The 16078-nt window shown below is 42.5% G+C and overlaps 1 protein-coding gene across 1 annotated transcript in view; it reads left to right on the plus strand.

Moving 5' to 3' along the window:
• The window catches only part of PPT1 (palmitoyl-protein thioesterase 1), a 54303-nt gene that overhangs the window by 36756 nt on the left and 1469 nt on the right, over positions 1-16078 (plus strand). The window contains exons 6-8 of the mRNA XM_004450628.3: positions 11955-12045; positions 12948-13046; positions 14734-14805. Coding sequence (XP_004450685.1) covers positions 11955-12045; positions 12948-13046; positions 14734-14805 — 262 coding nt within the window. The remainder of the gene's footprint in view (positions 1-11954; positions 12046-12947; positions 13047-14733; positions 14806-16078) is intronic.

The following is a 16078-nucleotide window of genomic DNA, read 5'->3' on the forward strand; positions in this document are numbered from 1 at the left end:
TGATGCGCGCAAGGAGTGCCCTGCCACGCAAGGGTGTCCCCCGCGTGGGGCTCCCCCACGCAAGGAGTGCGCCCGTGAGGAGAGCCGCCCAGCGAGAAAAGAAAGAGCAGCCTGCCCAGGAATGACGCCGCCCACACTTCCCGTGCCGCTGACGACAACAGAAGCGGACAAAGAAACAAGACGCAGCAAATAGACACCAAGAACAGACAACCAGGGGAGGGGGGGAATTAAATAAATAATAAAAATCTTAAAAAAAAAAAAAATGTAAACCATAATGTAAAACATAAGGAAACTAAAAATTTTAAAAGGAAGGAAGAAAAGGAGGGAGGGAGGGAGGGAGGAAAGAAAGGATGTAGACACTTAGCAAGAAATGAAAGAGAGTGCCTTCCCACTGTACATACAGGGCAACACCTATTACAGTGATGAAAGGCAAATGTTAAAAACATTTCATTTTTTTAATACACCAACTTAATTTTACTTTATTTTAGTATTTCTAAATTAGTATGTATTCTATTTCTAAACTTTAAACCCATCACTATATTTCCATTTCCTGTTAATTGAATTTGACATTATATTAGTCTTCATTGTTGAAGAAATTCTGGACCACAGTGAGATTCAACTATGGCAGGGGAGGAACACTGGTTGGGGTGTTACTGATGGGGAGCACATGGGTGGGAGGGAGTTCTCCAGGGCATGTATATAGGGGACATAAAAATGTTCTGATATATGTTGGATATTTTCATAGTAATTACAGTTACAAACATCAACTGAGGGAGTGCTGAGTTCCTACCCAGGGGAGCTCTGTTACATTCCCCAGTGGAACAGCCATAATCCCCCAAGGGCAACAGCAAAGACCAACAAGGAAGTATGGTCGAATAATGAGCCCTTAGTACTGATTACTATGCTTATGAGCCTGTGTACCTGAAATATGCACTAGGCCTAGAGCTGCAGGGTGCCTAAGAGTTACCTCCTGAGAGCCTCCATGTTGCTCAAATGTGGCCACTCTCTAAGCCAAACTCAGCATGTAAATGCATTCCCTTCCTCTCAGCATGGTATGTGACTCATGGGGTTGAGCCTCCCTGGCACCAAGGGATTACTACCAATCACTAGCTGGTGATGCAACTAGAAAGAGACCTTCAATAAAAGGATGAACTCAGACCAGCAGAATATTTCAGCTTACATGTAGGATCCTGTGTTAAAAACTGCTTTTTGACCTTGAATAAAAGGGGGAAATGGCAAAGACAAATGAGTTTATATGGCTAAGAGGCTTCAAAAAAGAGTCGGGAGTTCATCAGAGGGGTTGTGCTTACACACGCTTCAGCAGGACCCCAGAAAAAGCCAAAGTAGGTACAACCCTAGGTACTGGTTCTCCTGAAGGCTTCGGAGGTCCACGGGATATATGGTCATGGCAGATTTGGAGTTCTGTGCCATGTCTGAGTGCCCTACTTTGGAATTTGTGCTCCTGAGTGTGATAGAACTAGACTAAGATATGATCTCTCTACACATGCCTCTTCTGTCACTTTTACTGAACGTGTGGTTGGCACTAGGGATGGTGTTTACTCAGGGGACTTGAATCTCTGGACTGCCCATGTGTGCCAGCTGGGCCCTGAGCCTCAGCAGAGTTGCAACTCCTACTCTCTGGTTCATTGGACTTACCCACGTCAGCTAACAAGGAGGTGATGATGATCAACCACCACACCAAGGAATCAAGAGTGCCTACAACTGCAAGCAGAAGAATTGCATCTGTCATCCATGTGGAATCTAAGCCCCCTCTTGATCTAGAGGTGGAGTGGACATCACCATTCCAGGATCCACAGAATGGAGGAATAAAATATGGATTTGAGTGGACTTACTGATATTCCACTATAAAAATATTGTGACTAGTAATAGAAGAAATTGTAGTGTTGATGTGGAGAAATTGTCAACAGTAGTTGCTGAGGGCAGGGAGAGGGAAGAAGAGATGTGATGTGGGGGCATTTTTGGGACTTTGAGTTGTCCTAAATGATATTGCAGGGTCAGATGCTGGACTTTATATATCCTGCCATAATCCACTGAATGTACTGGGGGGGAGTGCGAACTACAGGGTAAACTATTATCCATGTGGTGCAGCAGTGTTCCAGAATATGTTCACCAAGTGTGATGAGTGTGCCACAATGATGGGAGAAGTTGTTGGTGTGGGAGGAGTGGGGTGGGGAGGTCGGGGGTATATGGGAACCTCTTGTGTTTTTTAATGTAACATTTTTTGAGATGTATATATCTTCAAAAAAATACAATTTACAAAAATTATGGGGGTGGGGGGTTAGGGAGTGGATTATACGGGAACCTCATGTTTTGTGTGGGGTTTTTTTGTTTTTTTTTTTAAGATTTATTTCTCTCCCCTCCCCCCCAGCCCCCCCCCCCCGGTGGTCTGTTCTCTGTGTCTGTTTGCTGAGTCTTGTTTCTTTGTCCGCTTCTGTTGTTGTCAGTGGCAGGGGAATCTGTCTCTTTTTGTTGCATCATCTTGTTGTGTCAGCTCTCCATGTGGGTGGCGCCATTCTTAGGCAGGCTGCACTTTCTTTCGCACTGGGCAGCTCTTCTTAAGGGGCACACTCCTTGCATGTGGGGCTCCCCTACGCGTGCGTGGCTTGGCACTCCTTGTGAGCATCAGCACTGTGCATGGGCCAGCTCCACACGGGTCAAGGAGGCCCAGGGTTTGAACCGCAGACCTCCCATGTGGTAGACGGACGCCCTAACCACTGGGCCAAGTCCGCTTCCCCCTCATGTTTTTTAATATAACATTCTTTGTGCTCTCTTAACTTTAATAAAGTGTTAAATAAAAAATATATATATATATATATATATAAAGGACATTTTTAGGACATAAGAACAGATTGGAATATAGAATGTAAGCTTTACTTCAATGTTAAATTTCTTGAACTTGATAACTGCACTTAAGGTGATTACATAAATGAATATCCTTGTTCATATGAAATGTACAAGGCAGTATTATATGTTTAAGGAGTATGATGTGTACAGCCTGCTCTCATATGTTCGGAAAATTATGGATGGTAGATTAGATGGATGATATAGATAGAAAGGTAAAGAAAGGTGATGGGGAGAAAGAGAGAAACAGCAAAGGTGGCAAAATGTTAAAATTGGTGGATCTGGGAAATGGTGGGACTGGGGGTGTGCCGGAGTTATCAGAATGGGATTTGTAGTATCTTTTTTTTTTTAAAAGATTAACTAATTTATTTATTTCTCTCCCCTTCTCCCCGCCGCCCACCCCGGTTGTGTTCTGTGTGTCTGTTTTCTTTGTCGTCGTCTTTGTCCGCTTCTGTTGTTGTCAGTGGCATGGGAATCTGTATTTCTTTTCATTGTGTCATCTTGTGTCAGCTCTCCGTGTGGGCAGCGCCATTCTTAGGCAGGCTGTGCTCTCTTTTGCGCTGGGCGGCTCTCCCTCCGGGGTGCACTCCTTGCGCATGGGGCTCCCCTATGCGGGGGACACCCCTGCGTGGCACAGCGCTCCTTTGCACGCATCAGCACTGCACATGGGCCAGCTCCACACGGGTCAAGGAGGCCCAGGGTTTGAACCATGGACCTCCCATGTGGTAGGCGGACGCCCTCACCACTGGGCCAAGTCCACTTCCTGGTTTGTAGTATCTTTGCAACTACCGTGTAAGTTTGAAATTATTTTTTAAGTTAAAAAAATACAAAGGAAAAAAAGAAAAAAAAAAGTAGGGAAAGAGCAGATTGGAATGATCAAGGAAATAATACAAGAAAATATCTCAGAACTACAGTTGTATTAGTCAGCCAAAGGGGTGCTGATGCAAAGTACCAGAAATTTGTTGGCTTTTATAAAGGGTATTTATTTGAGGTAGAAGTTTACAGTCACAAAGCCATAAAGCATAAGGTACTTCCCTCACCAAAGTCTGTTGCCACATGTTGGAGCAAGATGGCTGCTGGTCTCTGTGAGGATTCAGCCTTATTCTTCCAAGCCTTGGGAGGTCCCAGCTCCTTCTGTTTTCAGCTGTAGGCTACCACAAGGCTCATCTCTCTCTTCCCCAGGGCTTGTTTCTTTCTGGCCTTTCTCAGCTGTTCAGGGCTCTGGTCTCTTCAGCTTCAAGCTATCAGGTGAACAGCTCGGCTCTCTCCTAGCGCCTCCAGCAATCAAAACTAAAATTCTCTGTGTTCTCCTCCATGTATTTACTTCCCTGTCTTTGACTGAGCATCCATTTATATAGCCCATAAAGGTGTATGTGGGGGAGAGGGGGTAGGACTCAAACCAAGTCGCCTAATGATGTGGTCAAATAAAAGCCCTAATCTTGATTTAATAAAGTGAAAGTGAAACATCTGAACCTAATAACAATCTAATACACCCAGAGGAATAGATCCATTTACAAACACAATCCAGTATCTAGTTTTGGAATTCATAAACAGTACCATACTGCCACCAAGTATCCAGGGCAATGAGTGGGGAAAACAAACAGAACAAGCCCTCACCAAGGGATATATACTCCTGGAACACTAGGGGTAAATAGATCGCAGTGAGGCCACATACAGAGAGACTTCTTTTTTTTTTTTTTTTTTTTATTTTATTTTTATTTAATCCCCCCCCTCCCCTGGTTGTCTGTTCTTGGTGTCTATTTGCTGCGTCTTGTTTCTTTGTCCGCTTCTGTTGTCGTCAGCGGCACGGGAAGTGTGGGCGGCGCCATTCCTCGGCAGGCTGCTCTTTCTTTTCACGCTGGGCGGCTTTCCTCACGGGCGCACTCCTTGCGCGCGGGGCTCCCCCACGCGGGGGACACCCTTGCGTGGCACGGCACTCCTTGCGCGCATCAGCGCTGCGCATGGCCAGCTCCACACGGGTCAAGGAGGCCCGGGGTTTGAACCGCGGACCTCCCATATGGTAGACGGACGCCCTAACCACTGGGCCAAAGTCCGTTTTCCCCAGAGAGACTTCTAATGGCAGCAGACCCCTGAGAGCAACACTACTAGCTAGAAGGCGATTTGCTTTTTTTATATATTGAAGGAAAATGATTTCCAACCTAGATTTCTATGCTTAACCTCAAAGTAGTAATCAAGTGTGCGGGGAAAATAGTTATCTGCAGACAGGCAAAAATGGAAGAAGAAAAAAAAAGACCTTTCCTGCCCTCTCTCTAGGGGGTTGTTGGAGACCCTAGCTCTGTGACCTTAGGTGTCTTTGAGCCTCTTCATTTTGCTCATCTCTAATATGAATTTAACAGTACCATTTCCCTGAAGAGTTGTTGTGAAGAGTAAACAAATTGGGTGTAAAGCATTTAGTGCAGCGCTGAGTTAGTATTGAGTAGGGAAGTTTCAGCTGTTATCACTAAGGGTGCTGTGTTAAGAATTGTTACTCAACTTTGTTTTTTCTGTATCCTTTGTTACAAGTATTGGAATGGTTTTGTTTTCTCTTTCAGTCGCAGTGTAAAATATTTCATTCATAATTTTGTCAAATATTGATCTACTGATACATACCAGTCCCTACTGTAGGTCCTGGGGATATAGTGGAGAACAAGACAATTAGGGTTCCTTGCTGTCAGGAAGTAACATACTAGTGGGGAACGGGTCCTCCAAGGAAACAGATACACTAGATAGCCTCTAATAGTGATAAGGCCATGACAGAAATAAACAGACGCTGTGGCTGGGAGTCGCGGAAGGGGTACCTACTTTGGACAGATGGTCTTTGAAGAAGAGGATCTTTAAGCTGGGATCTGAAGGATGAGAAGGAAAGAGCAAGTGAGGAGCTAAGGAAAGAGGGAACAGGCAGAGGGAATAGCAAGCACAAAGGCCCTGAGGCTGGCCTGCGCTTGGCCTGTTCTCGGCCAGTGTGGCTAGAGCTTAGTGTTAGAGAGGAAGAGTTGGACGGAGAAGTAGGGCCTTCATCTTTCAAGGACTGGTGGGCTGTGTTAGGGGTTTGGATTTTATTCCAAACATCATGGGAAACTACTGGGAGGTTTTAAGCAGTGGAATAACATGGCCTGATTTATGTTTTTGGAAATCTCCACTGCTTTCTAGAGATTAGATTGTAAGGGAGTTAGAGGAAAAACGGCGATAGTTAGAGGGCTGTTGCTATGAGGGATGGTGGTGACTTGGACACGAAGGTAGTGATGGCAAGATGGAGAGAAGTGGAGGAGCAGATGTGGCTTAAGCAGTTTAGCACCCATCTCCCACGTGGAGGTCCTGGGTTCAGTTTCCAGTGCATCCTGAAAAAACAAAAACAGCAAGCAAACCAAATGAAAAACCAACTCGGGGAAGGCAATGTGACTCAGTGGTTGAGTGCTGGCTTCCCACATATGAGGTCCCAGGTTCAATCCCCAACCCCCAGTACCTAAAAAAAAAAAAAAGTGGAAAGAAGTGAAATGACTTGAGGTACATTTAATAATGTAGATGAAATGGACCTGTGAGCAGGCTATAGCTCACCATTTATAAAAGTTTCCATGGAAAATGAATTGAGTTCTCAATAGCTCATTTACAGATTAACTTTTAGAATATTTTTCTAATTTTATAAAGTTAATTTATTTGCTTTTTCTTTTTTATGTTTCTTTTTTCTTCATAGTTTAACTTAGGGTTCACTGTTTCTATTGTGTAGTTCCATGTCTATTTTTTTATTCTAGTACAATATATGCACCCAAACATTTCCCCTCTTAAACACATTCAGATATTTAATTCAGTGCTGTCAATTACATTCACCATCCATTACCATTTTAGTTTCTTTATATAGGCAAAATATCATTTTTTTAAAAAATCAACTTTATTGAAACATATTCACTGTTCACAAAAGGATATGTTATGCTAAACAGTCCCACATTTCATCTTTTAGCTTTCCTTCTAGTGATATACACAACTTTAAAGTTTTCCTTTCAACCACTATCATACCCATATATTAAAATTAGTGCTGCTAATTATTAATACTATAATATGCTTTCACCTCTATCCATTTCCAAACATTTAAAAACAATTTTTTTATCAATTCTACACAAATTAAACCTCAGCTTTCCATTCTCTATCCTCATTCTATCTTCTGGTGACCTATATTCTAGCTATTAATGCCATGAATTTGCTCATTATACTTAGTTCATATTAGTGAAATCATACAATATTTGTCCTTTTTGGTCTGGCTTGCTTCATTCAACATAATGTCCTCAACTTTCATCCATGTTGTCATATGCATCATGACTTTATTTCTTCTTACAGCTGAATAATATCCCATCATATGTATATACCACAATTTATCTGTTCATCAGTTGGTTGTTTCCATCTTTTGGCAATGGTGAAAAATGTTGCTATAAGCAGTGGTGTGTAGTTTTATCTGTTTGTGTCCCTGCTCTCATTTCTTCTGGGTGTATACCTAGAAGTGGTATTGCTGGGTCATGTGGCAAATCTATATTCAACTTGTTTAGGAAGTGCCAGTCTTCCACAGCACCTGTACCATTCTACACTCACACCAGCAGTAGAAAGTATTCCTATTTCTCCACATCATCTCTAACACTTGTAGTTTTCTGTTTTTCTAATAGTGACCATTCTTACAGGTGTGAAATATTTCATTGTAGTTTTGATTTGCATTTCCCTAGTGATGTTGAACATCTTGTCATGCTTTTTTTTTAAAGATTTGTTTTATTTATTTCTCTCCCCTTCCCCCCGCCCCAGTTGTCTGTTCTCTGTGTCCATTTGCTGCGTGATCTTCTTTGTCCACTTCTGTTGTCAGCAGCACAGGAATCTGTGTTGTTTTTTGTTACATCATCTTGCTGGCTCACTTCTCCGTGTGTGCGGCGCCATTCCTGGACAGGCTGCACTTTCTTTCGCGCTGGGCGGCTCTCCTTTCGGGGCGCACTCCTTGCACATGGGGCTCCCCTATGCAGGGGATACCCCTGTGTGGCACGGCACTCCTTGCGCGCATCAGCTCTGCTCATGGGCCAGCTGCATATGGGTCGAGGATGCCCAGGGTTGGAACCGCAGACCTCCCATGTGGTAGACGGATGCCCTATCCACTGGGCCAAGTCTGCTTCCCTTGTCATGTTTTTTTTGCCATTTGTATTTCCCAGTTAAAAATGTCTATTCAAGTCTTTTGCCCATTTTTTAATTGGGTTGTTTGTCTTTTTATTTTTGAATTGCAGGATCTCTTTATGTATCCTAAATATTAAACCCTTATTGGATATGTGATTTTCAAATATTTTCTCCCATTTAGTAGTCTGCCTTTTCACACTCTTGACAAAGTCCTTTGACATGCAGAAGAGTTTACTTTTTTTAAGATTTTATTTACTCCCCCTCCCCCCCATTTTTTGTTCTCTGTGTCCACTCACTGTGTGTTCTTCTTTGTCCACTTGCACCCTCGGTGGCACTGGGAAACTGTGTCACTTTTTTGTTATGTCATCTTGCTGCGCCAGCTCTCCATGTGTGCGGTGCCACTCCTGGGTATACTGCACTTTTTTCACATGGGGCAGCTCTCCTTGCAGGGTACACTCCTTGCATATGGGGCACGGGGGCACCTCTGCATAGTACGGCACTCCTTGCATGCAGCAGCTCTGCAGGTGAGCCAGCTCACTACACAGGTCAGGAGGCCCTAGGTATCGAACCCTGGACCCTCACATATGGTAGGAGGACACTCTGTCAGTTGAGCCACGTTCGCTTCCCAAAAGAGTTTAATTTTGAGGAGGTCCCATTTACCTAATTTTTCTTCCATTGTTTGTGCTTTAGGTGTGAGGTCTAAGAACCTACTTCTTACCACCAAATCTTGAAGATGCTTTCCTATACATTATCTTCTAGGAGTTTTATGGTCCTGGCTTTTATATTTAGGTCTTTGATCCATTTTGAGTTGATTTTTTTATAGGGTGAGATCGGGGTCCTCTTTCATTCTTTTGGTTATGGATATCCAGTTCTCCCAGCACCATTTATTGAAAAGACTGTTCTGTCCCAGTAAAGTGGACTTGGTCGGCTTGTCAAAAATCAGTTGACTGTAGAGGTGAGGGTCTATTTCTGAATTCTTAATTCCATTCCATTGATCATGTATCTGCCTTTATGCCAGTACCATGCTGTTTTGATCACTGCAGCTTTCTAATATGCTTTAAGGTCAGGAAGCATGAGTCATCTGACTTCACTTTTCTTTTTAGGATGTTTTTGGCTATTTGGGACCCTTTCCCTTCCAAATAAATTTGGTAATTGAAGTTTCTATTTCCTTAAAGCAGGCTGTTGGGATTTTGGTTGGGACTGTGTTGAATGTGTAAACCAATTTGGGTAGAATTTACATCTAAATGAGATTTAGTCTTCCAAACCATGAACATGGAATGGCCTTCCATTTGATTAAGTTTTGTTGTTGTTTTTTAATACTCTTTTATAGTCTTCTGAGTACAGGTCTTTTACATCCCTGGCTACATTAATTCCTAGATATTTGATTCTGTTAGTTGCTTTGCAAATGCAATTTTTGTCTAGATTTCCTCCTCATATTTTTCATTACTAGTATATACAAACACTACTGATTTTTGTGTGTTGATCTTGTATCCTGCCACTTTGCTGAACTTGTTTATTAGCTCTAGTAGCTTTGTTGTAGATATTTTGGAATTTTCTAAATAAAGGATCATGTCATCTAAGAAGAGTGAGAGTTTTACTTCTTTTCCAATTTGAATGCCTTTTATTTCTTTTTCTTGCCTAATTGCTCTAGTTAGAACTTCTAGCACAATGTTGAGTAGGCATCCTTGTTTTTTTCCTGATCTTAGAGGGAAAGCTTTCAAACTTTCTCCTAAGTACAATGTTGGTTATGGGTTTTTCATATATGCCTTACATCATGTTGAGGAATTTTCCTTCTATTCCTGTCTTTAGAAGTGTTTTTGTCAAATGCCTTTTTGCATCAATTGAGATGATCTTGTGGTTTTTTTCCTTCAGTTTCTTATTGTAATGTATTACATTAATTTTCTTGTGTTAAATAAACCACCTTTGCAAACCAGGAATAAAACCCACTTGATCATGATGTATAATTCTTTAAAATATGCTGTTGAGTTCAGTTTGCAAGTGTTTTGTTGAGAATTTCTGCATCTATTAATCTGTAATTTCCATTCTATTAGTATCTTTATCTGGCTTTGATATAAGTGTAATGTTGGCTTCATAAAATGAGTTAGGCCATTTTCCTTCTCAGTTTTTTGGAAGAGTTTGAGCTGGATTGGTATTAATTCTTCTTGGAATGATTGGTAGAATTCACCTGTGAAGCCATCTAGTTCTGGGCTTTTCTTTGTTGGGAGCAAAATCTCATTGTAATACATGGCTAAGCCGTCTGAGACTTGAAAAGGCAAGTAGTCCAAGTAGAGTGCTAGGCAAGGGGACAGTGAAAGTTTACTTTATGTAAAGTAATGAAATGAAATACTTTGCATTTATCCTAGGTTACCTTTTTTTTTCTTTTTAAAGTGATACCAGGGATTGAACCCAGGACATCATACGCGGGAAGCAGGCACTCAACCACTGAGCTACATCTGCTCCCCAATTAGAGTTGGTTTTCTCCTTTGTTTGTTTTAGGAGGTACCAGGAATTGAACCTAGGACCTTGTACATGGGAAGCAGGCACTCAGCCACTTGAGCTACATCTGCTCCCTCTAGGTTGCCTTTTTGTTATTTAGGGATTCTGGTTGGAAGGAAGAAACTAAATCAAGTCAAAGTATATTTAAAAAGGGATTTCATACTATTTTGGTATCCAAAGGCCTCAGTGGGACTGGAATCAAGAAATGGGAGCTTTCAGGAGCCAAGGTAGTCTCTCCAACTGTTGTTGTCTTTGCTTCTCTCTCTGTCCACTGCTTTTTTCTCTGTGCCAATATGCTATCCATATGGTGAAAGATGGCTTTGCACAGCTTCCCAAGTTTTAATCCTCTCTATTTAGGAGATTTTTTGTCTGAAGGTAAAATGTCTTGGCCCCAATTTCAAATTCTTGGGGAAAGGACTCTGCCCCAGTACAGGACAAGTGTTCACCTCTGCTCTCATAAGCTATGGCCAGAGACCTTTAAAATTTTTCAAATATATTTATAAACTGATCATAGAATATCACTCAGACTGCTTAAGACCTGACTCCTGCTTCCTTTACCCTCAGTCCTATCTGCTTCTAGGCATGAGGCACTGCCATCATCTTGATTACATAAGACTTTAAGTACCATCAGGGTAGTTTTGGGTGGGTCATTCCTATTGGAGAAATTTTTATTTCTCTCCCTGCCAATCTGGATAAAGAGCCCCAATCATGTTCCAATTACACCCCTTTCCCAAAGGATTTCCCTCCAGGCCCATGCTGCTGTTGTTTTTTTGTTTTGTTTTGGTTTGGTTTGGTTTGTTTTTGGTGGGAGTACTATAGATGAAGGAACTAAGTGTAAAACAGCCTCTGGGAGGCCTTTGGTAAGGCTATCAATTTTGGCAGGGAAGCCCTCCAGACATACCAGAATACTGAAAACTGGTGTCATCATTAAACAATATAAATTCTTTGTGATTGAAAAGTTAGATCTCCATCCTAGTCTGAGGATGGCAAGCTAGATGGAGAGAGACATGGTAGAAAGAAGAGGCAGAGGTGATGATGTTTGATCTGAGTTTTGCAGGATGAGGAACAAGGGAGTGTGAGGGAGATGGGGTTGTGGGGACCAGGAGAATGATGTGATAAAGCTCAGTGCCACAGGACAACCAAATATTGATGAGAACATTTCCTAAGCCTTTTGAGCTATCTGTACTGTGCTGAATAGCCAGTGCTTGTCTCAGGTCTCTTGCTGATAAACTTGTCTACCCTAATACAGAAGAAACCTCAGTGAACAGGAGCTGGGTCTCAAATCAATCCCCTTTCTTGTGGTAATTTGCATAATAGAGGCTCATTAAGTGAGGGTGAATTTTGTCCTTTTCAAGACTGTGCATTTGACCTTGGGGGATTGGTCTTGTACTTTTGAAGTACAAGCTGTGCTATATGACATACAGCTTCGTCACCGTCATTCATTTTTCTTCTTACAGCCTGGTGCAAGCAGAATACTGGCATGACCCCATAAATGAAGATGTGTACCGCAACCACAGCATCTTCTTGGCAGATATAAATCAGGAGAGGGTAAGCACCCATATCAGGTTACCATAGTTGTGTACTCATTTTTCTCTTCAGGGCATCATAAACAAATCAGCTGTTTTCCCAAAATATCCTTTTTATCTAAAATATCCGAGGCAGGACCTGGAAACAGAAATTCTCTTGTTTTTTTTGGGGGGGGAGTAGAGGGGGGTGGAGAGGAGGGATGCAGAGTTTGAGATTCACTTCCTTTTAGGGAGGTTGATATTATTTGGCTCTGTTCCCTTAAGTCCTTCCCCTCTCCTGGTGTTGAAGAAGCAGGATAAGCTCATAATTTTGTTTCCTGGGATATGTAGAAATTCCCAGCTGCTGTCTTAAGTAGGGAGCCTTCTTGGGTCCCTTTGGGGCACATGGAGGCTGCAGAATGGACTATGTCCCAGACAAGAGGATGGTTTGAAAGATTCTGGTAAACTAGATGGCACAATTACATTAGTTTTATCTTGAAGGAATTTTTTAAAACTGAAAATTTGAAGGGAAAACAAACTAAAAAATACACAGAAGTGGAGCAGGTGGAGCTCTGGTTAATAAGCATGTGCTTCATGTGCGGGAGGCCCCAGGTTCAATCCCTGGTACCTCCTAAAAACAAAACAAAACAAAAAACACAATAATACAATGCAACCACCTAGAATGTAGTTTCTTATTTCTCTGGCAAGAAGCCTCTCTGGCCGCTTCTGGAGGGCACAGTGGCAGCTTCACAGCTGCACCTGTTATGCCGTTGTCATTAGGGGAGTATCAGGCAGATAGGACTGTAAGAAAAGGCTGTAAAAATATATTCTGGGCAGGGAGCTGGCAATGCAGCCCATACCCATGGGGGAAACATAGTAGCCTTTGGTCAGGGATATTAGAGCCTGAAAATAGTGACCTCAAAGTGCTGCTGGTCTTTCCTCCAGGGTGTCAATGAGTCCTATAAGAAAAACCTGATGGCCTTGAAGAAGTTTGTGATGGTGAAATTCCTCAGTGATTCCATTGTGGATCCTGTGGATTCGGAGGTGAGACACTAATTAGGACACAACATGCCAGGAGAAATAGGAGTAAATGGCACTACAATGCAGCTTTCTGCTGAAAAAAGCCTTCAGTACTTTCTACCACCCGTTGTGTGAAGCAGTTCTTCACCTGAGGTCCATAAATGGACTTCTGAGAGTTGTTAACCCCATGCAATGGTATATAAAATTGTGTAACAGTAGTCTGTGGGGAAGATTCTATTTTCATCAGATATTCAAAAAGATCTGTGACCTAATAGAGGTTTATAACCACTAGCTCAGAAGTTTATAAAACCCTAAGCTTGGCATGCAAGGTCTGCCTTGATCTGGCTTTACCCTGTCTTTTCAACCCTTCACTCCCCACCTCACTCTTTGAACAAGCCATACTGTACTATTTGAAGTGCCCCAAACTTAGCATGTGCTTTTACTCTTGCGTGCCTTTTCTCATGCTTTTCCCTCTTTAGCATGCCTGCCTTGGCTTCTCCATCTGACATGCTCAGTTGTCAAGGCCAAACTCAAATGTCACTTCCTCTGGGATGCCATCCCTGGTCTAAGCAGAACTGCTTCCTCTTTTGTACTCATCAGCCTCTATTAGAGCACTAAGCACGTTATGGCAAGCCAGAGGTTGGCTAACTATAGCCATAGGCCAAATCCAGCCTGCCACCTGTTTTCTTAGGGCCCATAAGCTAAGACCAGTTTTTACATTTAAGTGTTTGGGTTTTTTTTAAATCAAAATATTTTATATGTGAAAACTATATAAAACTCAAATTTCAGTGTTCATAAATAGTTTATTGGAACACAGCTATCCTTATTCTTTATACTGTCTGTGACTGCTTTTGTGCTACAGTGGTAGCATTGAGTAGTCAGGACCATGTGGACCTTAAAGTCTAGAGTATTTCCTGTTTGGCCTTTACAGAAAAAGTTTGCTGACTTCTGTGCTAAACTATTCGTTGTTCCTCTGCCTCATTAGACTGGAATCTTCATGGAAATAGAGAACATAAATACATCCTTGAATGTCTAGAGTTCTGCATAGGTATTTACACAAGGTAGTTGTCCAATAAAAGTAGGAAGTGGCAATTCTGGGGAAGTGGAAAGCTCTTTGTAAAGATTAACTCATCCCTCCAGATCCTCTCTTAGAGATGATTCAAGACATACCCTTAGGGAAGCGGACTTGGCCCAGTGGTTAGGGCGTCCGTCTACCACATGGGAGGTCCGCGGTTCAAACCCCAGGCCTCCTTGACCGTGTGGAGCTGGCCCATGCCCAGTGCTGATGCGCGCAAGGAGCGCCCTGCCACTCAGGGGTGTCCCCCGCGTAGGGGAGCCCCACGCACAAGGAGTGCACCCCGTAAGGAGAGCCGCCCAGCACGAAAGAAAGGGCAGCCTGCCCAAGAATGGCACTGCACACATGGAGAGCCGACGCAACAAAAAGAAACACAGATTCCTGGTGCCGCTGATAAGGATAGAAGCAGTCACAGACGAGCACACGGTGAATGGACACAGCAGACAATTGGGCGAGGGGGGGAGAAATAAATAAAAAATAAATCTTTGAAAAAAAAGACATAACCTTACCCATTTGTTTTTCTTCCTCAAGGTTTATGTTCAGTTTGTTGGTGGTCTTAGCTACTAGCCAGTCTCAAATTTAGTTTGGCATTGTGAGCCATTCTGATCTGACTTTGTTTTTCTTCCCTTCCTGCAGTGGTTTGGATTTTACAGAAGTGGCCAAGCCAAGGAGACCATCCCCCTACAGGAGACTACTCTGTACACTCAGGTAACTGGGAGGACAGAGATCTGTCTTAGGTCGGTGCTGTCCTTTTAGCTCTTGCTTCCTGAAGCTGTTAGGTCCTTTGGTGGTAGAGCCCTGTTCTGTACACATCCCTCCCACCCCCTGAGCACTGGGTGCATATGGTACTTCTGACTGAGGTCTCAAATGGGTGGGGTTTGTTAGGTTGTTGATTGTTGTGCTGGCCTATTTGGTGCTGGTTTACAGAAATTACTGTATCCTGAAGGTGGAAGGGCCTGCACCTCATGGTTTTCCTCTATAAGCCTACACAAGGGACACATCACCTCTGTTTGATAAAAAGGTTTGGAATTGGCTTCCTTTGCTAGTATAAAGTCTACTACAAATCCAAGAAGCCCTTGTGTATAATGAATGTATAGAACAGAAGGGTGTTATTTTAAATCATCCAGTAGATGTAGACCTCATGTTAAGGCCACCCCCATCTTCTAATTAGGCACTGACATGTGAACTCCTCCTGCAGGATGAATGAAAATAGAGTAGGTCCTGTTTCTCAAGTACAAGTTGCATCATCTCCAGTTTCAGGGCCTTTCACATGGAGGATTTTATATTGGAGATAGACTCTCCCAAAAACCCACAAATGCTACATCTAAACAAATCATCTCTTGCTAGAACTCCTTCAAGTAATTTCAGAGACCTATCATCTCTCTTGGCCTTTTTCTTACATTTGGTCCCCCAGCTTGAAAAAGGTAAAAGGAAAGAGTAACTCCTCTGATAAGCATTTTAGAAATTACAATTAGGAACTTCCTCATTGTGAAACAAAAACTGACAGTTGTCACAGCAGAAGCACCATTCTGGCACTGCCCAAACTGTTCTTCCCAACCAGAGGTGTACTTGTTCTATGGCTCCCAAGTTATGGGGAATGACATTTTCAATGAGATCTGAAAGTTTCTCTAGTTTGGTATATAAGGGTTGGCTGTTTAAGTTCATCTAGCTAATTTTCTCCTCTCTTTGGCTCAGCCCCATTTAACTATGACATTTTGAGGCAATTTCACCCATAGTTTGCCCACCCAGCTTGGGGAAACTTTCTAGAAAGTAGAATATAAAAAACTTTATGTAGAACAATCTTAATTGCATGTGCATTCTCAGTATTTGGAAAAAAACTGAAAGGCATCCGGTTTGGCATTTTCTACAATACGCCTCCATTATTTCAAAACTCAGGAAAAATTCTGCGTTTTGAAAATACTCAAGTTAACATTGTTACTTCATTGTTTTACCCTAAAACTTGATGGTGTTTCTCTTGCAG

Source organism: Dasypus novemcinctus, chromosome 9, assembly GCF_030445035.2.
Source record: "Dasypus novemcinctus isolate mDasNov1 chromosome 9, mDasNov1.1.hap2, whole genome shotgun sequence".
In the NCBI taxonomy this organism is placed as follows: domain Eukaryota; kingdom Metazoa; phylum Chordata; class Mammalia; order Cingulata; family Dasypodidae; genus Dasypus; species Dasypus novemcinctus.